The sequence below is a fragment of the Leptopilina boulardi genome, unplaced genomic scaffold, assembly GCF_019393585.1.
Source record: "Leptopilina boulardi isolate dan_hultmark-lab unplaced genomic scaffold, ZJU_Lbou_2.1 LbouV2_302, whole genome shotgun sequence".
Taxonomy (NCBI): Eukaryota; Metazoa; Arthropoda; class Insecta; order Hymenoptera; family Figitidae; genus Leptopilina; species Leptopilina boulardi.
Genome location: NW_026137866.1, coordinates 2,425,069 through 2,451,253, shown reverse-complemented (window position 1 = coordinate 2,451,253; position 26,185 = coordinate 2,425,069). Strand labels below are relative to the sequence as shown.

The window sequence follows — 26,185 nt, the reverse complement described above, 5'->3', positions numbered from 1 at the left end:
CCAAAATTAGAAAAAAAGGATTTTTGTTGTCCTAACTAAAGTTTGATTGGGACAACCAAAATTTTGTTGATTCAACAAAAAAAAATTTGGTTGCCTAAATACCAACCAAACGTTTGGTTGTCAATACAAAACCCTTTTTTCAGTGTAGTTTTATGAATTTATATAAAAAATCAAAAAGTATTTCGTTTATACTCTCGATATTAATAAATTCGTTATCACCCATTATATATAGACACATAAACGATTTTAATTTGACACTTGATCTTGGCCGCCCACATGCAAACGAATCCATTTAATAAGGGGTCATATATGCACGCAAACGCACCTGCGTGAGAAATATATAGCAAATCATTAAAATACTATATATATATATCGTGTCGTGAACTGCCACAAGATTCTAAATCGTTTTCAAAACGAAAAGTGGTATATAACATGTCATGAATGTATATATTTGATATACATATATATACATGCCAAGTAAATTATGTTTGCGAGGATGTGACCTGTGGGGATTTATTTGCGTGAACGGGGTTGGTTTGGCCACACTTTGATGTTGTAAGTAGAATATATAGTATACATAGAAGGAAACGGACTAGGGTGGTTTTGTTTAATCGATGCCAAAAAGCCCTGCGATCCTGTTGCGTCCACGAATCACCGACTCGGAATTTTCTTTGTCCTCTATTTTATCATTGGTCGTTGCAAAAAAAAAATGAGAGAGAAATGTGATTATTGTTCATGACATGTGAATTATTATTATTATTTTTTATTATTAATATAATTATTACTATTCTTTTTATTATTATTATTATTATTACTATTATTATTATTATTACTATTACAATAATTATTATTATTTTTATTATTATTATTGTAAATATTTCAATTTAGTTGCGCGTAAATTAGTGTTTGAGAATTGTAACAGATTTTTAATTGTTCTTCATATGTTTCATAAATATTATGCTTTGATACAATAATATAATGAGAATGGATAGAAATTGTAATTTTCTCATTATATTTCCTTAGAGAAGTGAGAGAAACATAAAAAAACTACACGGAGAAAAAGAAAAAGTAATTTTTACTACTTTCAGAGTAAAACTGGACCAACTCGAAGTTTCTGCGCATCTCTGGCAATTTTTACTCCAAAAATAGTAAAATTTATTATTTCTGTAGTAAATTTTACTGTTTCCGTAGTAAGTTTTACTATTTCTAGAGTAAATTTTACTATTTTTGGAGTAAAAATTGCCAGAGATGCGCAGAAACTTCGAGTTGGTCCAGTTTTACTCTGAAAGTAGTAAAAGTTACTTTATAAAAGAAATCTTTTTTCTCCGTGTAGAACAATAATCGTTGAGGTATTAAAATTTTGTGTGCTACAATTATTGTGTACACAGAAAATTAAAAGGCATTAAAATAAGTTATTATTTTAATCCAATTTTGCTTATTTTAATACCAAAATGGATTAAAATAAGCAAAATTGGATTAAAATAATAAGCGTTAAAGCTTATTTTAATGCCTTTTAATTTTCTGTGTAAAAACCATGAAAGGCTCACGCAATTCAATGATTTTGGGGGAGAATAAAAATCCATTGTATGCTCTGTCATCTATTAACTGTCTTTAAATTTTAAAATATCAAATTTTATGGCAAAAAATGGAATAGGCCTCGTTTTGTATAAAATACTTTTTCGATTCTTCGCTATATAGAGAGACAAGTGTACGCTAAATCATAAATCTTCAGGAGTTTACAATTCACGGTTATTCAGTAAATGCGGTGCAATTTCAATCTGCTAACAGTATAATTTACATGTAAATACATAACATAAGTACACATATATATATATATATATATATATACGAAGATAAAGGTCCATTACTTCATCCCACATTTTCTATATACACGTTCTCCCCTTCTTTTCGCTTTCATATATGTGTACTTGGAGAGAGAGATAGAGAGAGAAGGCATTCTTCATATTCTTCATGGTCACCAGTTTATATATTCAGTTTCTTCAGAACTAATATTTAAGTTTGTTTAGTAAATCATAGCTATTGAAACTGTCTGCAATTAAAAATTTGTTAGATCGTGAATATGCTACTTGTTTAAATTTCAAAAAATAAAATTTAAATTTAGAAATTCATAAAAGAATATAAGTATCATTTTTTGGATATCTCTTTACAATTTTTGATGATTGTTAAAAATATTGGTTTTTATATATATGGAGTAGATATCCGTGTGAGTTTAATGCGCTCCACGTTCTAGATTTTCCATCCGAGATTGTTTATATGCAAGGGAGAGAGGATATGTGGACTACTTGCGACTTACTTGTGTGTCCAATCTCCAACGCTACCAACTGGAAACATCCAGTCTTTTATAATGGAAAAATCATATATAAATGCGAATATGAAAACGATATATGTCATTATAAATATTTTTTTGAAATTTTCTTCCTTTGATGTCTTTATATACATCTGTAAATCATTAGTGTCTATAAAAGAGCGATCTATTTACTTAATCTTTGGATATATATGAAATTCCTCTGTATTTATAAATGTATAATGGTTGGCTTTCTTCAAGTGAATCGAACCTTGAAAAAGGTGTTATTTTCATTTCCTGCAAAAATGTATAGGGAAAAAGAAAAGAATTCTCATTTATAATTCAATTCCCTTTTTATTTTGACACTTTGCGTCTCTTATCTGATTATTTGAAAAGTTTCCTGAATTGCTCAAATTATTCAATATTTGTATAATTAAATAATACCTCGTAATATAATCATTGATAAATTCTGATTTCAGTAATTTTAGTTACGAAAATTCATAATGTAATACAGGCATAGAAAAAGTTTGCTGTGGCAGCGAACTATTTGCTGCCACATCAAATTGTGTTAGCTAATATATAGGGACAGCGAGCAAATTTGCTGTGGGTTCAAAAAAGTTTGCTGTGAAAGTAAATTTTTAAAAATTAAGACTGATATGGTTCGCATCACAGCAAATTTTTTTGTTGTCCTATACACTGAGAAAAATATGCTATTGAATCAATCACAGAAAATTAAAAGGCATTAAAATAAGCTGCAACGCTTCTTATTTTTATCCAATTTTGCTTATTTTAATCCATTTTGGTATTAAAATAAGAAAAAATTGGATTAAAATAAGAAGCGTTGCAGCTTATTTTAATGCCTTTTAATTTTCTGTGATAGCATTTCTGCCAAAGGTATAAAAATTATTGATTCAAAAGCATATGCTATAAAATTTTTTAAAATATTTTATAGATTCTATAGCATATGCTTTTGAATTAATAATTTTTATACCTTTGGCAGAAATGCTATTGATTCAATAGCATATTTTTCTCAGTGTAGCAAAAAAATTAGCAGTGGTTACTAATTTTGATAGATCCGATAGCAAACATCAGTTAGCATCTGTAAGCGCAATTCCTTTTTTTCCGTGTACAAAAGAAGTAACAGAAGATAATAATTTTTAAAAAAATATTTTTCAATTTTGATTTCTCATTTTTGAAATGTTAGCGTTTTGTTTTTTTTTGGGACTTTTTTTGAGAGGACAAACATTGTTTGTTGTTTCAAAACAAAAAGTCTTGTTTTTTTTTTTGAACACAGTTAATTCCGTTATAAATTTGTTCCGCATACTAAACATTTGTAAACCCATCATTTGAATACTTGCCTTCGTCACACTTTCTTTCTTGTTATACTTGAATACTTTATATTAAGAATCTTTTACCGATTTTTAATTACTTCAAAATTATCTATTTGCTAAAAAAAGATCTGAATTACTTTCAAATTGATTTTTTTCTCGACATTTTTAAAATTCAAAAATATCTGAATTATTTAGCTAATTCTAATTATTTTCGAATTATTTAAAAAATGTAAATAGTAAAAAAATATATATGCGCGAAATTAGTACAGTTGTAGGCAAGATTAAAAAATTTTAAATATCACTAAATGTTTTTCATTTAACGGAAGTTGTTCACCTTTTCAGTATATATATGTTAATATTTTTCTTTATCCAAAATTGTGCAACGGATATTAAAATGCAAATAATACGCAAAAAAAAAAATGTTTAAAAATTAATTTAATTCTAAATTGTCTATATAGAAATTGTTTATAAAAATATAATTTGTGTTCGAATAAAACAAGGAAGAAATTTGATGACGCAATGAAAGACAAGGAAAGGTGTAAAATAGTCAGATTTTATATATATAATGACGTCACATTTGGAAAGGCCCATGTACGTAAACAAGTGTTTAACATAAAGGTCTACTAATCTATATTCATAAATCATTTCCACATTTAATTTATATTCATATGCGATTCCGAAATCCGGGGTAAATGAGAAATAAAATAAAACGGAAATATATTTAACAATTGGAAAAATTTTTATTTTATTATTTTTAAAACGAATCGTTAACATTTTTGTCATAAAGGATATAATTTGTTTTTTTTTTTTTTTTCTAAAAATATTTAAGGACCATATATATATATATATATATAGAAATATGAGATTTCTGAAGGTAGAAACGACGCTATTATAGAAAAAGAATCATGACTTCAGCTTTCCTTCTATTGATGTCCCGATGTCGTGTTACTAACTTTGGTCACGCTAACGTCTCTTCGTATACATGATTTCTTTCCGTATATATATATACACGATGCATTGATTTATACTAAGAAAACTATATACTGAGTTTATATATCTTCTTGGTATTTAGAGTATAACTGAAAAAAAAGGATTTAACTATTTTTCTAGAAAGAATTTTTTTTAGTTGAAAAAAAAATTGAATAATTTCGAATTTTTTTTTAAATACAAATTATTGAAAGAGAATTTTTTTCTTTCAATAATTGACACATATTTTGTTTAAAAGAAAGAAAAAAAAATCTTTGGTCGTCATGTGAAACGACATGTCTTTTATTGCTTTTGTACAGAGAGAAACTAATTAGAAGATTGACATAGAGGAATTTATACCAAGGACTCATGCGACTCTTTTTCATATATATATATATATACCTTTTAGTTTTCAAACTCTAACTATAACGCTTTAAAAGTTTCTTTATATACAATAAATGCACAGATGTTGAACTCATTACTGTCGCATATAGTGATTGTAAAATACCGCAGTCGTACTCTTAAGTGTGTATTGTGTGCAATGTGTATCAAACGTTTTTCCAATAGGAATTTATTGAGTAGGAGATCGGCCTAGAATATAAGAAACTGAACTTGCATTCGCCTTTGATTGCGACGCCTTTTGTGTATACTTTTTAATATATGCTAAATAGTTGATTAATTTATTGAGGTATACCGTTTTTTTTTTAAATAGATATACCTCTTTTTTTTAATAAAGGCTATACCTTTTTTAGAAAGGTATTACAATATTTGTATAATGAATTTATTATTCGGGTTTGTGTAGTCGAATAATACGAAAACTGCTAAGTAAAACAGAAAAATGGTAATATAAAAAATTACCGACATAGAAATCTACCTTACCGACTGATGGTAAATATTTTTTTTTGAAATATGAAAATATAAAAATTACTGACATAGAACTCTACCCTACCGACTGATGGTAAAGAAGTTTTTTTGTAAAATGAAAATATAAAAAATTACCGACATAGGAATCTACCTTATCGACTGATAGTAAAACAGCTTTGAATTTTAAACAAAATTCTTGTGAAATTTCTTTACCATCAGTTGGTAAGGTAGATTTCTATGTCGGTAATTTTTTTATATTTTCATTTTTCAAAAAAACTGTTTTGCCATCAGTCGGTTAGGTAGATTTCTATGTCGGTAATTTTTTATATTTTCGTTTTTCAAAAAAAACCTGTTTTACCATCAGTCGGTTAGGTAGATTTCTATGTCGGTAAATTTTATATTTTCATATTTCAAAAAAAAAACTTTTTTACTATCAGTCGGTTAGGTAGATTTCTATGTCGGTAATTTTTTATATTTTCGTTTTTCAAAAAAACCTGTTTTACCATCAGTCGGTTAGGTAGATTTCTATGTCGGTAATTTTTTATATTTTCATTTTTCAAAAAAACTGTTTTGCCATCAGTCGGTTAGGTAGATTTCTATGTCGGCAATTTAAAAAAAAAAATTTTTCAAAAAAACCTGTTTTACCATCAGTCGGTTAGGTAGATTTCTATGTCGGTATTTTTTGATATTTTCATTTTTCAAAAAAAAAAATTTTAATCGATGTTTGTATTTAATTTAATGATTTTAATAGATACCCTTTTTATAAATATGCAAATTGATGCTTTTAAAAAAATCTGTGTTTTTTTCTTTAAGGTGATTGTGAAAAATAAAAGAAAAGGAATATATTGTAAATAGCAAATTTGAATCAGCGGTATATAAATGGCGTTTGTATGTAAGTTAAGCGATTGTGTACAATGCACTGATAATGATAATGACATTAACAAACAACGGTAATGAGGCCCATAATTCATTGAGAGTCCTTGCTAACACATATATAGCAATAATTTCTAATCTGTGACATCCAACACCTTTCTTGTATAATGTCTTATCGACAATTATTTGCGCAATCAGTTAATAATTACATTATACAACAAGCAAACAATCTGAAAGTTATTAATACTTTTTTATATATATATATATTTTTTTTTTTAATCGGTTTAATTATTTTGTTGATAATAAATTGAAATCGAAATGTTTTTTATTTTTATATAATTAAGAATAAGATATATTTTCTTAAGTTTAAATAATTATTTTTGGATTTTTAATGAAACATTTTTTAATTATTTGTGTATATATAAGAATATAAATATTTGAATATTATTTTTGATAAAAAATTTTTAGAACATTTCGATTTTTTCTACGCATGAGTGGTTGAAAAAAAAAATTACGCGTGCATATAGGAGGAACACGTGGATGTTGGAGTCAGATAAATCGTTTATCTTGAACGTTGATTATCCCCAAGGGAATTTCGCGCTGGTACTGAATTATCGTCAAAAGCTGATTTCGTGTGTGTTAACTTGATATTGTTCTTATTTTTGTTTTATTTTTATAATTTTTTTTTTTTTAATTTTTTACTTTTACAATTTTATCGTTATACTATATTACTTTTTTTTATAAACAATTCTAAATTTTTCTATTATCTATTTGTAAAAAAAAAATTAATAATACCTATACTGTTTTCGTGCAAGAATTTCGTTTTATATAACGAATATATCTTTGTAATGATAATTGTATTTTTTTTCTATTTTTTTTTTTTTTTGCAAAATATATTAAATTGATGATAGCAAAATAACCTTGGATAGTAATTAAAAAAAAATTGGTTGATTTTTTTTTTTTACTTCATTACAAATTTTAATTCATTATAATTATATTTTCTTTTGTTTTTATCGTATATTATATAAAATCAGAAATATTTTATTATATTTATTTAATCATTTTAGTAAAATAATTTTTTTTTTCAATTTCAGTAAGAATTTTAATTTAGTTTTGCATTTATTGTAATTTTTTTTTCTATAATTTTGTTTTATAACACTCAAGTTTCTGTGCGTGTAATATTATGCTTTTCACGGATCGCGTCAATGCAAATTGAGAAATTGTCTTTTGTTAAAGTGAGGTCTTTTATCCTGAAAATATAATATATACGATTATTGTTTTTTTTTTGATCGCGTGGATCTTATCATTTTTTTTATAACGATTCACGTGCCATGGTTCCAATAACATTATTTTTATTATTGAGAAACATTTAATTACAATGATTTTAAAATGAGAATTTTAAAAAATAAATTTCGTAAAAAAATATTTCAATGTTTGATTTTCAATATCGAATAGGAAATATATTAAATTTTATAAAATGTTCCATCTCATTTCAATTATTTTCACATTTATATGTTTTATGTTTAATTATTTATATTTTATGTATTATGTAATTTAATTTCTAATTAAATCCGTCTTTTTCTGTTTCAGGTGAGTCCTCTTAGCTAATAACTATATTGCTATATGGAAATATATTCGGATTAAATGGTAAATATTATCATAATATGGTATTTATATAATAATAATTTTTTTTTAAATATTTATTTATTTACATTTACAAAAAATTTATTTCATTCAAATAATCGGCTATACTTGAATATTATCAAATAAATATTTATTTGTATTAAATAATTTCTTAATAATTCTAATTATTATTTGAGACAATTAAATATATTTTATTTATAATATAATTATAATAAATAAATTAATAAAATTAAAAAAAAATAAATAATAAAGAAAATAAATTTTCAATCAAATTTTTTTGACCTTAAACGATAATTAGTTGTTAATTAATTATTAATCATTTAAAAATATAAAATTTTTTTCAGTATATATAAGGGATTTAAATTAAAAATTATTAATGTTAAAAATTGAATTTAAAATTTTTTTATAAGTTATTGTCAAATCTGAATTAGTTTTATGAGACGCGCGAAAGTCAAATAATAAATAATTGGCACGTTTAACGAAAGCCACCCTCTTGAATAAATATATAACCATTTAGCGAGAGGTAAACATTTACATATTATCGGTTTTGTCACAAAAAGGGGTTGAATAACTTGGGGAATGTTTACTCATAGTTTATATGTATATTTAAATATATAGGGAGTTTGTAAACTTTTTTTTTGGTGGGATATTGAGGGTATATGATTCTTGTTGTCAGACTAATGTGCAACGATTATACGCATCGTGAATTCACGCACGAACTTTATTTTATATATATATGTATACAATATAATATCATTGAGAGAAAATAATAGTCCCGACGGCATACGGACAGCAGGTGATAGTTAAAAAATTCGTTTACAATAATTGAAATAATTACAATTCACATACAAAAATATTGTTAATTTGAAAATTTCGATTATATAACTATAATTTAATTATTACACTATGAAAAAAATTATTTGTTTCAAATAATCGACTGTTATATAAAATAAATATTTATTTGTATATTAATTATTATTCAAATTTAATTTAATTTAAAAATTATTTGGTTCAAGTAAATATTTATTAGCTAATAAGTAACGGATTATTTGGATCAAATAAATTTTTTTTCACTGTATTATAGCTTCAATAAAAAAATGTCCTTGAGGAAGGAAACAATTTAAAAAATTTTACAAAGTAAAAAATTGATAATTTTTTCGATATTTATTAATATATATTTTTTTATGATTTATATTTAGAGCGACAGTTTTTTTTTTTATTAAAAGATATAAAAATATTGAATGATTTATTCAGAAAAAATTCAGTTTCGCGAAAAATGTTTCTTTTTGCCTCACAAAAAAAAGTGTGAAGAAATATTCTTTTTTTGATATTAAAATTTAACCTTGGAAGATAGATGTTTGGTATACTTTAGATATAGTATGAGAGGACATTAATAATATAAAACTGAAATATATGTTTCGTTTAGTCCTATTTGTAGATCTCGTGTCAGAGAGTTGTTTCGCAGACAAGACTAAATGTCCTGAATTAGCAAACATAATTGATAAATCGATGTCTCGTGGTCCGCAACTAAATAATTTCACAATCCTTTAGAATATATATAAGAAAAAGAAGAAGTTATACAGAATTGAAAATTGTTCTTTGCTAAAAAAGCGAATTGCATTTAAAAATAAAAAATTTGGAAATAATATTAGTCATTCAAAATATTATTAAATAAATAATAGAACTATCATTTATTTATTACAATAATTCAAGTTTTTTTCTAACAAATTTTTACTTAACAAAGTTTTTAGATATACAGAATTTTTATTTAAATTCTCTAATTTTCTTAAGACAAATTAAATTTTTGTTTGAAAATATTATTTTTAAGAGAAATTTTTTTTTTGAGAGAGATTGAGAGCTCGCGTCTTTATACTATATATATATATATGTATATAGGGGATGATTCCTAGCAAACAACCCCATTGGTATAGAATTAGCACCGCCTTCTCTGACCCCCCACTATTTTGTATACCTAATATCGAATGTAAACTGTAGCAAAACACTCTTAGCCAAACTGTACCTTCAACCCCCCCACCACCATCATTATTATATGTCCAATAGGCCGATCAACCTACATCCTCAATCTAGCGGAACTTCACCTTCCATCGGTTCCGTCAACGAAAACCTAAAAGCTTCCAGTTTTCCGTTATCGTCGCCAAAAATCACCACGCCTCGAAATTTTACTCCATAGTGCCATTTCTTTCAAAAAGAATAAAAAAATTACCGACTTTATATAAAGTTAAAAATCCGTGACGAGTTCTTCAACCCTTATCAGCTATTGGATATTCTATTATTTCAGTGATTATATGTGTCGAGAAAGAGATACTAAAAAAAGGAATTTAAAAAAAAATTATTAAATTTGTTAATTAATGGTTATTAAATAATTTTATTAATTATTATTAATTATTAATGAATTAATTATGAATTGAACTTAGTGAGAATAAAAGAGAAAAATGTATTGAAAAGTTTTGGAAAAATTCGGTAATAGAAAAAATTTTATATTTCTTTTTTTTTAATTAAAAACAATTAACAAATGATTGGATATAAAAGAATTTTTCCGATTTGATATGAAGAGACAGAGTTTTATTAATTTTTTGACATCAAAATGTAGTGTGCACGCAAAGTGAAAATTTGTCTAGAGTAATTTTTTAATTTTTTTTTTTTGTTTCTAAAATTGCGATGGAATTCGCGTGGTCCATTCAACAACAAACTGCGGATTCCTTACATGTGAGAAATCACTCTGATTATCAGGAAGATTCAAGTGCCATTGGACATTCTGCTACTCGGCGGCTTTTGTCGGTTGCAGGTAAAATCTCTGAAAAAATAAATCATTATTAAACACGTAAAATCGAAATTTTCACAAAAAAAAAGTGCGATTTCTTTTTCTTTTTAGAAACACAATTTTTGACACCAAAAAAAAAAAAAAAAAAATAGAATTGCACCCAGAGAAAATAAATATTTGTCTCAGAGCCAAATAAATATTTATTTGATTTAAATAAATATTTGTCTTCAGAGCCGTAAATAAATATTTATTTGATTTACATAAAAATTTTATTTATGACAAATAAAATTTTTATTTACACCAAAGAAAAAAAGTTATTACATAGGGTTTATTTAACTCAAGTATATTATATTTGGTTCAAATATATATTTCTCTGGGTATGATATTTTTCAAACGAATTGCTCGCGTATTTTTACGGTTTTTAATTTTATTGGACTTTGTCATATAATCATTGCAGAATATAATAAGATTTGAACGGAAGAATTGCCCTCTTTCTCTCTCATTCCGCCGCGTGTAATTATTTTTAAAAAAAAACACTTTCGCTATTGACAGAATCAATTTTTTACTGTCACTTTCCCACAATTTTAAAACAAAAGGTATTAATTTATAATACCGAATTATAGGTACGTTTGTTTCTATTTTGATAGAAATATTTAGAATTTAATACACTGTAACTCTTGTTATTGAGACACATTCTCTGTCTCACAATAAAAAGAGTTTCAGTGTAGAGAAATATTTATTAGGAAAAATATCGACGCATTGATTTGAGAAAAATTAAAATTAATTTAAATCAAATTTATTTATTTGAACACTTAAAGAATACAGTGAAACTTCAGTTACTGAGACAGTGTCTCAATAACTAGATTTCAAGTGTATAACAATAATTTCAAATGCAAATAAATAATACACTGAAAAAAAAATTTATTTGATTCAAATACCTGTGTATTTGGTTATTATCAAATAAATATTTACTTGAATCAAATATTTCAGTATTTGAAGCAATTACCATTTATTTGATTCAAATAAGAAATATTTGATTCAAGTAAATATTTATTTGATAATAACCAAATACACAGGTATTTGAATCAAATAAATTTTTTTTTCAGTGTAATATATTATAATAATAATTATTATTCTGTTATTATTTATAATATATTATAATAATTAATAAATTTTTAATAAAATCAAAATCAAATTGTATTAGAGTTTGATATAATAATGTTTTTTATAAATATATATAATATTGAAAAAGTCAGTAATAATTTAGTTTCAATATAGAAAAAAAAAAAAAAAAAAAAAAAGAAGAATCGTCAATCAGATTGGTAATCATCCGTGTAATAACAGCTTATCACCTGACGAAGTTCACAACCTGCCAAGTACACACTCCTCCCAATTATGTTAATCGGCATCGTGCACCCCTAATCGGTCAGGTCGTGTGTGTATATATATATTTTACACGCGCATTTCAAACAGTCCAATTTTTTTTTGCAGCTGTTGCTTAATCCCCTGCGAATATCCCATAAGGGTTATACTCCCTGGGGGTAATTCACTCGATTAACTTCCTCCCTTTAAATGCCGTATTTCCGGTTTTTCGATATACAAGAGTATATAATATATCCCTCCTCATTGGGCACGTTCCACGACAGCTGCATATCTCGCTTGTTTCAGTTTTATATCTATATATAAGAAAGTGCTACCTTCCTCTACTTCTGTTCAGGTTCAGAAAAATATTTACCTGAAACAGAGAAAAAGTTTTACTAGAATAGAGAAAAATTTAAATTTAATTGAAACAAGTAAAAATTTTGCTATACTATAGTGAAACCTTTCGCTGTTCCAGGTAATTTTTTTTTCCGTGAGAGATAGATTTATGCCATTGACATATTATTAGCGTTTTGTCGTCGGAAAATCTGGTTTTTGATTTACGTTCCTCTTATAGAGCTCTCCTGCTATAATGAAGAAGGAAGCGATATACCGGTTTTCTGGAAAGATTATATTATTCTTTTCCTGTATTTCAAGAAAACGGTTTCATATATATATATATATGTTATTTCAACAATCAGTAGTATATTTATAAACAAGTTAAGAACAAAATAATGCAGTCGTTTAGAGAAAAAAAATATCACCTTTCTGTGTACGCCATACAATTTTTGTTCGAGACTACCTTTGATTTTGTCTCCTTTTTCATTTACTGTAAATCGGAGGATTTTCAGCCTATTAAAAAGTGCCCCATAAGGTTCCACCGTATATTCTCGAGAGAGGTTATGTAAAATTAAAAAAAAAAAATTATTTAGCTAATTTTTGTAATATAATCTTGTATACAGAACTGTATATATACTAAGTCGGATATATATATATAAGGTCGTTAAATATAGTCAGAGTAAAATTATTTAGATTTGCCTTACCCTTTCACAACCCCCTTGAGGGGGCGGGTGTTTGGTCGATATGTTCTCGAAGGTTGGCAACGCCTTACAAAGAAAACTTACCCTCCAGATTTGTCTTTATATTTTCTGGGTGGATATTTTTTATTCCCACTCTTCTTCGTGCTGACCATTTCAAAATGGAGGCTAACATTTTTTTTTTCACGTCATTGAAAATGTACTTTTTCATAAATATTTTTATATTATAAAATCGAGACTATAAACACGGTGGGAAATAAATTGTTCTTACTAAACGTGGAACTAAAAAATTCTATTTAGAATAACCAGAATTCTGGTTATTCCAACTAGAATTTTGGTTATCCCAACTAGAAAACTGGGTAACCTAAGCAGAATTCTTGTTATTGTAATATTAGAATTCTGTTTATCCCAACTAGAATTTTGGTTATTCCAACTAGAATTCTGGTTAGGATATATTTAACATTGTTATTCTGCTTAGGTCAACCAGAATTCTATTTAGAATAACCAGAATTATGGTTATTACAACTAGAATTTTGGTTATTTCAACTAGAAATCTGGTTAACCTAATCAGAATTCTTAATATTAGAATTCTGTTTATCCCAACTAGAATTTTGGTTATTCCAACTAGAATTCTGGTTAGGATATATTTAACATTGTTATTCTGCTTAGGTCAACCAGAATTCTATTTAGAATAACCAGAATTATGGTTATTACAACTAGAATTTTGGTTATTTCAACTAGAATTCTGGTTAGGTTAACCAGAATTCTAGTTATTGTAACTAAAATTTTGGTTATTCCAACTAGAATTCTGGTTAGGATATATTTAACATTGTTATTCTGCTTAGGTTAACCAGAATTCTATTTAGAATAACCAGAATTCTGGTTATTCCAAGTAGAATTTTGGTTATTTCAACTAGAAATCTGGTTAACCTAATCAGAATTCTTAATATTAGAATTCTGTTTATCCCAACTAGAATTTTGGTTATTCCAACTAGAATTCTGGTTAGGATATATTTAACATTGTTATTCTGCTTAGGTCAACCAGAATTAACCTAACCAGAATTCTAGTTATTGTAACTAAAATTTTGGTTATTCCAACTAGAATTCTGGTTAGGATATATTTAACATTGTTATTCTGCTTAGGTTAACCAGAATTCTATTTAGAATAACCAGAATTCTGGTTATTCCAAGTAGAATTTTGGTTATTTCAACTAGAAATCTGGTTAACCTAATCAGAATTCTTAATATTAGAATTCTGTTTATCCCAACTAGAATTTTGGTTATTCCAACTAGAATTCTGGTTAGGATATATTTAACATTGTTATTCTGCTTAGGTCAACCAGAATTAACCTAACCAGAATTCTAGTTATTGTAACTAAAATTTTGATTATTCCAACTAGAATTCTGGTTAGGATATATTTAACATTGTTATTCTGCTTAGGTTAACCAGAATTCTATTTAGAATAACCAGAATTCTGGTTATTGTAACTAGAATTCTGTTTAAGATATATTTAACATTGTGATTCTGGTTATTCCAACTAGAATTCTGGTTAGGGTATATTGAACATTGTGATTCTAGTTACGTTGACCAGAATTCTGGTTATTTTAACGAGAATTTTAGTTAATGGAATTAGAATTCTGGTCTATTTAACAAGAAAGAAGTGTTAAATGTAGCCTAACCAGAATTTTTTTCAGTATACAATTTTGTTTGGTGTGGCTACAACAAATCTGTATTGTTGCACTAACAATATATTTGTTACTACAACAATTTTTTAGTTGTTACAACAAAATTTTATTGTTACTCATTTTGAATTAAAAATTGAAATTAGTTTTTCTATTGTTTTAACAACAATATCGATTTGTTGTATAGCGACCAAACAAAATTTAGTACCAGGTTTAAGTATATAACATGATTTTTTTCCGTGTATTTAAGATCAAAATTCGTTTTTCCATTTTTAGGAATATGTTTATCATGAGCCCTAAAAGTTATATATATATATAATAATTGAAAATATATATTTAAAAATCTATTTCTTTTGATGGATATTCAGTGTATTTTTTGGCAATTTTTGAAAAGCAACAGACAGAATAATTATAATAGAGAGCTTGTTCTATAACGTGAAAGTAGTTTGCCACGTGAACCCATATGTAATTACGCATTGAATCATAAAACTGCTCTTTCGCTAGACGGTCAGGGCCGGCAAATATATTACATTCAATCGCGTAGTTCCCATGCACGAACAGGCCATACTGGAAACTGGAATTATTACGTAATATATATATATATACACACACATATACAGGACTCTTATTTGTAGCACTGGAAAACGAATAATGATTACCAGAAGAAAATTACGTTCCTAACATCATTTTTCATCTGGAAGAATACACTAATAAGACATATACATATATACATATAGCAACTATAATTGTAATTGATTCAATGAAATTTCTTATGTATACATCCTTTTATTATTAGGATCTGTTTCTTTCATTGTAACAGTAAAATGGAAACAAATTACTGTTCATTATTATACTTTCTATTTTTGAACAATTTTATTTTATAATTTTGAAAAAACTAGTTTCACTATGAGAAAAATGTTTAGTCAGAGCAAACCAAATTTTGGTTGGGCCGCAACAAAAGAATTTTGTTGGGTATTTAAGCAACCAAGGTGTAGTTAACTAAAAATTTGGTTGTCGTAACCAAATTTTGCTTGGATTTTAAAAATTTTCAAATTATTTTGTTGACATAACCAAATATTAGGTTAGGTTTCAGTCAACCAAAATGGTTACAACAACCAAAATTGCCTAATCAAACGATTTTGTAGATGCAAAATCTTTTTTTTTCTGTTCTTTAATTAGAAATGAATTGAATTTAAAGTCTTTAATTTATTTTCTGTGTTTTGATATTTTAAAAAGGAGAAAAAAGAAAATTTTTTTCACAATATAAATGCTGTGTATGTAAGTCGTTTGGACCAGAAGTTTTGATCCATCGCGTACTTCTATTACCGGAAATAGCGAGTTATGACACTTGACTCAAACGCTTAAACGCTTAAGAGTGATCAAGGTAGGCGATAACACTTTGTGTACAGTTAAGTGCACCAACAATACATGTGACACACTTAGGAATATTATATACGATAAATTATATATATATACGCTATTGTCATTGAATTTAGAATTTGTAAACATAACCTATAATTATTTACTGATCCATGAATGTAAATTAACTGATTATAAAAGCAAATATTGAAAATTTCTTTATGAATTTTTATTTACTATACTTGATTGAATTCAGTAATTGGCATATTTTTGCAATATATTATAATTCCATATATTTGTGTATATACAGATATAATTCGCTTATAATTATCTTGAACAAAATTTACCATAATTTCTTGTAAAATTTTCCCTATATGTCGATATATATAGAATAAATCTTTGCACTTTCTCTATGGCTAAACTATTATTATATATAGTATTTATACACATACGATTGTACATGAAAAATTAATAAATTTTTTTTCCTGTAAAAAAAGGTTATTTCTGTATAAAATGATAATATATGAGACTGTGTGACGTGATAATTAAGAAGATTTAAATATGAAATTTTTCTTTTTTTATATCTCGCGATAAGAAGTCCTATTTTGTTTATTCTTTCGAGGTCAGGAGAAAGTCCCTCCCCGTATAGTAATCGCGAAGACTATTTATAGCCTAGAATGCAATTCTGCATTAGGCGCGAATATTGTTAAGAAAAAATAAGTTAGAAAATCATTTCTCCAAATGTGTGTTTTATTTATTTATTTTTTTTAATTAGAGGCATTTTTTGATATACTTTCATTTATTTTCTTTTTATTTATTTTTTTAAATTATTTTAAGACGTGATTTTAGCCATTTGTCTATTTTCACGCCGTAAAAATAACGTGATCTTAGCCGATTGTATATTTTTATGTGTTAAATGACGTGATTTTAGCCATTTGTCTATTTTCACGCCGTAAAAATAACGTGATTTTAGCCGATTGTATATTTTTACGTGTTAAATGACGTGGAATTCGCCAAATGTCTATTTTCACGCCGTAAAAATGACGTGATTTTAGACGATTTTCTACCTTTAAGTGTAAAATGACGTTGAATTAGCCAAATTTCTATTTTCATGCCGTGAAAAGACGTGATTTTAGCCGGTTGTATATTTTTACGTGTAAAAATGACGTTGAATTAGCCACTTGTCTATTTTCACTCCGTAAAAATGACGTGATTTTAGCCGATTGTATATTTTTACGAGTAAAATGACGTGGAATTAGCCAAATGTCTATTTTCACGCCGTGAAAAGACGTGATTTCAGCCAAATGTCTATTTTCACGCCGTGAAAAGACGTGATTTCAGCCATTTGGTCTATTTTCACGCCGTAAAACTGACGTGATTTTAGCCGATTGTATATTTTTACGAGTAAAATGACGTAGAATTAGCCAAATGTCTATTTTCACGCCGTGAAAAGACGTGATTTCAGCCAAATGTCTATTTTCACGCCGTGAAAAGACGTGATTTCAGCCATTTGGTCTATTTTCACGCCGTAAAACTGACGTGATTTTAGCCGATTGTATATTTTTACGAGTAAAATGACGTGGAATTAGCCAAATGTCTATTTTCACGCCGTGAAAAGACGTGATTTCAGCCAAATGTCTATTTTCACGCCGTGAAAAGACGTGATTTCAGCCATTTGGTCTATTTTCACGCCGTAAAACTGACGTGATTTTAGCCGATTGTATATTTTTACGAGTAAAATGACGTGGAATTAGCCAAATGTCTATTTTAACGCCGTGAAAAGACGTGATTAAAGCCATTTGTCTATTTTTATGTGTTGAATAATTAAATTTTAAAATAAAATAAATTTTTAATTTAATTTAATTTAATTTAAATTTCTACATAATTTTACGTCAAAAAAAAAACATAGGTCGGTTACTATTGACGTGGAATGACCCATATAGAAACAGCGGCAAAATCTTTTTATAATATAATAGAGAAATATATATATATACAAAAGAGTGTTTGTAAAGTGAGAAGAGAGGCCATGTAAAAGGCATTCTTTCGTGACTATATTCCGCTCATGAGACCTTTACACAAAGATCTCTCGATACTGACATTCACATATTATTTTTTATTTTGTTATTCATTTAATTACATTATAATATATACTTCATTATTATTAACAATATTATTATTATTATTATTTTATATTATTTTTATTATTATTTTTTTTTTATTTTTATTATTCGGGAAAATTTTTTTCTGATCTCAAAATTTTGATCAAAAAAATTGTAAATATTGTATATATATAACAATACAGTTTTTACCTGGATAATCGTTCCAAAGTGAGATGTCTCACTAAAGCAGGTTTGACTGCAAAAACAATTGAATGTAAATTGATTTTTTTTTGCTCCATTGAAAAATGATTAATTTTTTTTAATTATAAATATATGTAAAAAAAAATTGAAAAGAATTTTAATTAATAACAATTTGATATAAATTGTCGGGAATGAGGAAATAATGTGAAGGATATTTTTCTACTTATAATATAATCTTTTTATGGGAGCGGTATTTCTTAGTCTGACTAAAACTAACCACATCTACTTATTATAATATTCATTATAAAAGAACTTGTATGCGGTAACAAAGATTTACAGTCACATTTCTTTTGTGTAACAAAAAAAAAATTTTTTTTTTATTTTTTTTTTTTTTCATAATAACTTTTATGAGTATTTTATATATTACCGCACAGCTTATAAAATTCAATTGTTCTTTATTTTTAAAGAGCTCCGAAAATAAAATATTTCGAAATATTTTAATATCTATTGTTCTCTCGTATATATATTTTTTTATTATAAAATAAATTCTTCTATAATTGAATTAAAGTTTTTTGAACTATTTTTTCAAGATTACATTATTAGTTACATGATGAAATATATTGCATTTATATATCATTTTTTTTTTTTTTTGTTTAAAATGATTTCATATATTAAATTCAAAGTCCGTTAAGTATAATTTCATTGAAATATGTGGATTAATTAGAAAACGAATTTATTCATCTGGAATAAGTAGGCGCTCCCATTATAGATATAGTTTATATATTTAATTATGCCTCTTTCGATATTAAGAAAGAGAAAAAAAAAAAAAATTATATTTGATGCGATTTTAATTTTTAATTAATCATTTTCAGGACGAGGCGATTTTGTTGGAGGAATAGACAATGAGGCGTTGGATTTCTCACAATTGGAAGATTTCATCAATAGCGATAGTGAGCAACCGGCAACGTAAGTTTAATAATTTTTTAAAAAATTAATTAATTAAAAAAGTTTAAAAAAAAAATTTTTTTTTTATTTTTCAATAATTACTAATTAAATAATAATAATTATTATTTTTAATAATATGGAAATTCACTTTTATAATATTCGCGTATGCAGAAGCATAAACCGGTAGCGAAAAAAAAGAAAGAGAAAAAAAAAGAAATGCGTGAACAATAAACCTGAAATAAGTCATGTGTGCGAATCTCAATTGTCACACTGACCAATGACTGCTTCTTTTGTCTTTTCCTCTCCCTACGAGTTCCTGTCGGTGCAATTATGCTAATTAACGAATTCAAATAATGCGCTTGCCACTGCTTTAAACAAGCACGCGTTTCCTGTGAACCCTTCTCTGGTTCTAAATTTTATATAAATTGAATGATCCCATGTCATTTTTACTTATAACAATGCGAGATTCAAATTTTTTTTTTACAATAATATATTTTTATTTTTTTTTATTAGATTTTATTTTATTTTTCTCCATTATTCACTTATTACACGAATTTTTACAATGATAATAAAAATAATAATAAAAATAACAATAAATATAATAAATAATTATAAATAATAAAGAAAAATAAATAAATAAAATAAAAAATAACTATACCTAAATAAAAATAAATAAATAATATAAAAAAAATAAAATATTAATAAAAATATATTTTAAATGAATAGATTTTTTATCATTTGTTCTTAAATCCAAATTTATGCTAAAATAGTAAATTATTTATTTTATATTACAATTATTAGGTATTATTATTATTATTATTATTATTTATTTATTTATTAAGCTTTTATTAAGCTTCATCCATTCGGGTCAGAAGTGGACTTGGTATTATTATTATTATTATTATTATTATTATTATTATTATTATTTTGTATTATTTTATATATTATTTTATATATTTATTTAAAAATATAATACTCTAAATTAAATTTTTTTTTTAATATTAGCAAGTGATAAATTGTTAAGAGTAGCATTGAATAAAATAGTGATTTTTTATTATTGCCTCATTTTTTTTTTTTCATTTTTTTTTGAAATAAATCTGAAAGAGTTTCAGTGGGTGGAATTAAAATACTTGCGATGCAGTACGATCGAGATAAATGCAATCGTCAAACTACGAGTGATGAATTGAGTACAGTTACATATACAAACACACTTTTTGTCTTTATATATGTGTATATTCAAGAGGTGTAATGATATAATGACACGACTGCAGACTGGATACAATTGAAGGAATCACTGCCCGCTGCATTAGGTCTAGAGTAATTTGTCGTGCAACTCTCAGATTATTATTATTTATTTTATTTTTCTTTTTTTTAACCAACAGAAGATTAATAATATTTAAACGTAATTTAATAAAAAAAAAAGAACTTTAAAAAAGAAATATATAAACTTTTATTGGCAGAAAATAAAAAGTAAATTTAATAAAGAAAAATTTAAATTTAAAAAAATATTTTAATAATTTTATATATTATAGAGAATATATAAAAATTAAAAAAAGGAAAAACAAATAGTTTATAATAATTTTTACACTTAAAAATAATATTTTATTTTAAATAATTGTTTAAAGTTTTATAATTAATTAATTAGTATTTAATTACAATTTAAATTCTGGTTTTTTTTTTCGTAAAAATTCAATGACGTCAGGTATGTTACGTTGTCGAACTATAAAAATGTACTCGCAAAATCGTAGTAAAATAAGCGATAGCGATATCTTGTGTTTTATAAATCCCACGCGATTACTAATTGACCGCAGAATCTCTTGTTTGATAATTTCAACAAAAAAAAAAAAGTTTCATAAATTAATTTTTAAAAAAATTAGTTACAAATTTTTTTATTTGATTTTTATTTACTATATAATTAAAATAAAATTTTTATTTTCAACAAAAATTTTATATAAATTAAAAGTAATTTATATATTCAATTTTTATTTCACACAATAAATAATGGAATTGAATTTTTATTATCATAATTGAATTTAGTTAAATTAAATTAAAATTTATTGAACTATAAATTAGTGGATTTTTATTTAATTAATTAAGTAATAATTAATAATTATTAATTTTAATTTAGTGGATAAATTGCAAAATATTTATATTTTGACTAATAAAAAATTTAATAACAATTTTTATTTTTTAGATATTTTGCTGATACCCTTGCTCACAATGAGGACGGTGGACCAAACAATCATGGAAATCGCGTGGAAACATCAAACAACCAACAACCACCTGCAAGGTTACCAACACCGATAACGCAAAATCATTCGGTTCCAACAACATGCACTTCCGGTACCACTCCTGTGCCTTCCGGTACTATTTATAAGGATCCTCAAACATACGTTCATCCGTAAGTTATTTTTTTGATATTTTTTCTTCTTTTTTGCATATAACTATTTCTTTTGCAATTTTTTTTTTTTATATAACTGAAAAAAACTTTCATATTTCCGCAAGAATAGAACAACATTCTTTTTTAATTTTTTTATTTTATTTATTATTTTTATTATTGTTATTAAAATTTGACACATAAATTAAATATATAATTTAAAAATTTAAAAAAAAAGTTTCGTTTTTTTAATAAAGATTTTGTGAAAGACGTAAAGTGTGTCATGATATAACAGCACTTTGGAGTTTTATTGTAGGCACTTGAGTTACTTTTTTTCCTTTTTTTTTTTGTTTTATTTAAAAATGATCTCTTTGCAGTCATTCATTACCAGAAAGTCCGCCAGACAGTGGTAGTGAGCCTCCTTACTCTCCACCCGGACATCACGACTCTCAACATGTACATTCACCGCGTAAGTTCATTCACCTGTTACAACTTATATATTATAGTTTGAGATCTGACTCGTCTCCTCTCCTAACGTAGGTGTGTATTACGCAAACACACTAGCATCCGGAGATTCACCTAAATTTCATCCCAGAGAAAGATGCTCATTAAAATCCTGGTCGATACATTTTTTTTGTTTTAAATATTTAAAAAAAAAAAATTTATTTTTACTCTGAAAAAGAAAATTTTTTTTCTATTTTTTTAATTATTGATAATAAAGGAATATGAATTAAAAGAAAATTTTTTTTTGGAAAATAATTCAAAATTAATTTTTAAAATTGATTTCTGTTTAAATTAAATTATTTTTTTGGAATTTATTTTACAAAAAGCAATTTTTTCGATTTTATTTTAAATTGGATTTTTTTTTTTTCACAGATCAAAAGGCATCTTTACAAGAAATCCTTCTTCATCATCAAGGGAACACATCGAATTACACGTCTGGTTTGTTGCCATCGTCACCAAGAACACTGGCACCAGTTTCAGATCCGCTTTTACTGACCCATCCAGTTTTGACGCCTCTTTTGACGCCAAATACATTGACTCTTTCAAATCAACAACAGCAACAACAACAACAACAATTGGGAACACCTTTGGTACCATTACCTCATGAACATAGTCCCAATAATACTGGTATCACTACTTTGTATTCGTCACTTCAATCGGCACCCAAAAAAAGAAAACTCAGCCAAGATGGTCTCGTACACGTCAAACAAGTAATACCGCTTAATCAAAAATATTTTAATAAACCTGTCTCACCTTCTATCTGTGTCTTGAATCTTAATCTAATAATTTTACAAGAGGTTTCAAGTATTATTTTTATTTTATTTTATTTTTTGACTTTGAAAACTAATTTTAAATTCATTTTTTCAAAATATTAATATTAATTTAAAAATAATATTTAAATTTGATATTAATTAAAAAATAATATTTAAATTTGATATATTAAAAAATAATATTTTTTGATATTAATTAAAAAATAATATTTCAATTTAATATTCATTTAAATATTTTTATTTTATTTGTTGTGTGGAATATTTTGTGTGAAAAAAAAAATTAGATTTGTAATGAAATTATTTTTTTTTTCAACAGGAACCAGAATTGGGAACGGTGGAAAGAAGTTGCAGTAGTAATAGTACAGTGCTTGAAGGCGATGAAGTTACAGGCGATAGTAATTACATTGATGCGAGTTATCAATGCATTCGTTTTCATCCTTTTCAACAAACTTCTTGGCATGCTCTCTGTGATCACAATCTTAAAGAACTCCCTGTTCCGCATTATCGTGTTGACGCTGATAAGGGATTTAATTTTAGTAATTCTGATGATGCCTTCGTTTGTCAGAAGAAAAATCATTTTCAAGTAAGAAATTCGTTTTTTTTTCTCACTGAAACGATTTAATTAATTTTTTTCTAAATTTAAGTGTTTTTTTTTACTATAATTTAATAATTTTTATCTCTATTCATTCAAACGGAATACTCTTTATTAATCGTGGTAATAAAAATAATAATAATATATTTATCTATTTAAGTGAATTATAAACTTCGAATTTGCATTTAATAGTTTCTTTTTAAACAAATTTTTACTTGACCTAATTTTTATGTACCGAATTTTATAGAATTTCGCTTTACCAAATTTTTATTTTAAAAAATTCTAATTTAACAGAATTTTTATTCAACAGAATTTTAAATCAAAATTTTTAAAATACAGAATTTTCAATTCACCGAATCTTCGTTTGTCCGAATTTTTATTTGTTCGAATTCATATTTGATAGAATTCTTAAAATGCCGAATTTCCATTTGTTATAGAATTTCGCTTTACCAAATTTTTATTTAAAAAAATTCTAATTTAACCGAATATTAATTTAACAGAATTTTCATTGAACAGAATTTTAAATCAAAATTTTTAAAATACAGAACTTTCAATTCACCGAATCTTTGTTTGTCCGAATTTTTATTTGTTCGAATTCATATTTGATAGAATTCTTAAAATGCCGAATTTCCATTTGTCCGGTATTTAATAAATAAATATTTAATTAATTTCATTAATATTATATTGATTAATATTAATATTATATTATTATTATTATTATTATTAATTAATAAAAAATTATATTATTAAGCCGCTAATTAGGGCAAATAAAAATTCGGATGAGTTTATTTACTTTTTTTTATTATTGAAAGTACGGACAGAAAAATTTAGAAATTAAAATTAATTTTTTTTTGTAATGTATTTTTTCTATAATTAATTTTTTTCATAAATAGAATGATTATTGCGAGTTCATTGAAGATAAGATACTAATTCATAAATTTGTTCTTCATTAAGATTACTTGCCACGCGCAGCTTCAAGGAGAGGCTGTATTCGTCAGAACCAGTGAGGGTCTCAAAAAGATTAGCAGTTTTCAGCTTCATTTTTATGGCGTCAAAGTTGAATCTCCAACGCAAACAATTCGAGTCGAACAAAGTCAAAGTGACAGGAGCAAAAAACCATTTCATCCTGTGGTGTGAGTAAAATGAAATTTTGTACGAAAAAATTCAAATTTTTTATTTAATTTTTTGTTTTAAAAATCGTTTTATTTTTTAATTTCTATTTTTGATGAATAATATTTTCGGCTAATTTTATTTTGCAAAATTCATTATTATATTTGCGCGACAACATGTTTTAGTTCATTCTTAACGCTAAAATAGAGCTGGTTTCAGGGTGGAATTGGGTGGCGAACGCGTCACCAAAGTGACGGTTGGTCGTTTACATTTTAGCGAAACGACAAGTAATAATATGCGTAAAAAAGGTAAACCAAATCCAGATCAACGTTATTTTCATTTGGTCGTTGGATTACATGCGCATACGGCTGATCAGGCGAGTTATCAAGTTGTTGCTCACGCATCGGAGAGAATAATTGTCAGGGTATGTTAATTAATTGGAATTTAATTAGTAATTATAATTAATAAATTAATTATTAGAATATTAATAAATAGAATAAATATAAATAATTATTTATATTCTCCAGGCGAGTAATCCGGGACAATTTGAATCGGAAGGAACTGGCGTTGGAGTTGAGGGTGGATGGCAACGTGGAGCAGCTCCCGATAGTGTTTATCATGCAGGACGAGTTGGAATCAATACAGATCGACCCGATGAAGCTTTAGTCGTTCATGGAAATATGAAGGTATACAATTTTTCTTCCAAAAAAATCCCTTTTTTTTATAAATTATTTTTTAATTTTACAATTTTATTTCTAATTAGGTAACGGGACATATTGTCCAACCAAGTGACGCGAGAGCAAAGCAAAATGTTCAAGAGCTTGATACACGTGAACAATTAAGAAATGTTCAACAATTGCGAGTTGTACGTTATCGTTATGCGCCGGAATTTGCCCTTCATTCGGGACTTGGTGTAAAATCACAGGAGGACACTGGTGTAATTGCACAGGAAGTGCAGCAAATTTTACCAGAAGCTGTTTTGCCAGCTGGTGATATTGTTCTTCCAAATGGACAGAGAATTGAAAATTTTCTTGTTGTCAATAAGGAGAGAATTTTTATGGAAAATGTCGGTGCTGTTAAAGAATTGTGTAAAGTCACTGACAGTTTGGAAACACGAATCGATCAATTGGAGAGAATTAATAAACGATTGGCAAAATTAAAAAGAGGTGATAGTCTCAAGAGTTCAATTAGTACAGTATCTAGTATAGCAAGTAGTAAATATTCGTCGCCAATTAATGCAAAGTCATCGTTACCAAAATCAAAACGCTTTGAAAAAGATGAGGAACTTCTTTGCAGTAATAAATTCATACAGATTATCATTGTTATTCTTATTCTCATCATGGCATTTTGGTAAGAATTTTTTTCTTTTTCGATTAAATTGAAA

At 26.0% G+C, this 26,185-nt stretch overlaps 1 protein-coding gene across 4 annotated transcripts in view; it reads left to right on the top strand.

Annotated features, from left to right (window-relative positions):
* Positions 1-26,185, top strand: part of LOC127282682 (myelin regulatory factor-like protein) — a 37,471-nt gene that overhangs the window by 9,149 nt on the left and 2,137 nt on the right. Inside the window, exons 1-10 of one of the 4 annotated variants that reach the window (XM_051307097.1) lie at positions 10,571-10,789; positions 19,376-19,469; positions 21,643-21,849; positions 22,203-22,294; positions 22,702-23,039; positions 23,416-23,682; positions 24,646-24,824; positions 25,021-25,225; positions 25,329-25,487; positions 25,565-26,151. In XM_051307097.1, the coding sequence (XP_051163054.1) occupies positions 10,663-10,789; positions 19,376-19,469; positions 21,643-21,849; positions 22,203-22,294; positions 22,702-23,039; positions 23,416-23,682; positions 24,646-24,824; positions 25,021-25,225; positions 25,329-25,487; positions 25,565-26,151 (2,255 nt within the window). In that variant the 5' untranslated portion in view covers positions 10,571-10,662. Of the gene's footprint in view, positions 1-10,570; positions 10,790-19,375; positions 19,470-21,642; positions 21,850-22,202; positions 22,295-22,701; positions 23,040-23,415; positions 23,683-24,645; positions 24,825-25,008; positions 25,226-25,328; positions 25,488-25,564; positions 26,152-26,185 lie in introns of those variants that run through there. The other 3 variants (XM_051307096.1, XM_051307099.1, XM_051307098.1) reach the window with 3 other exon arrangements.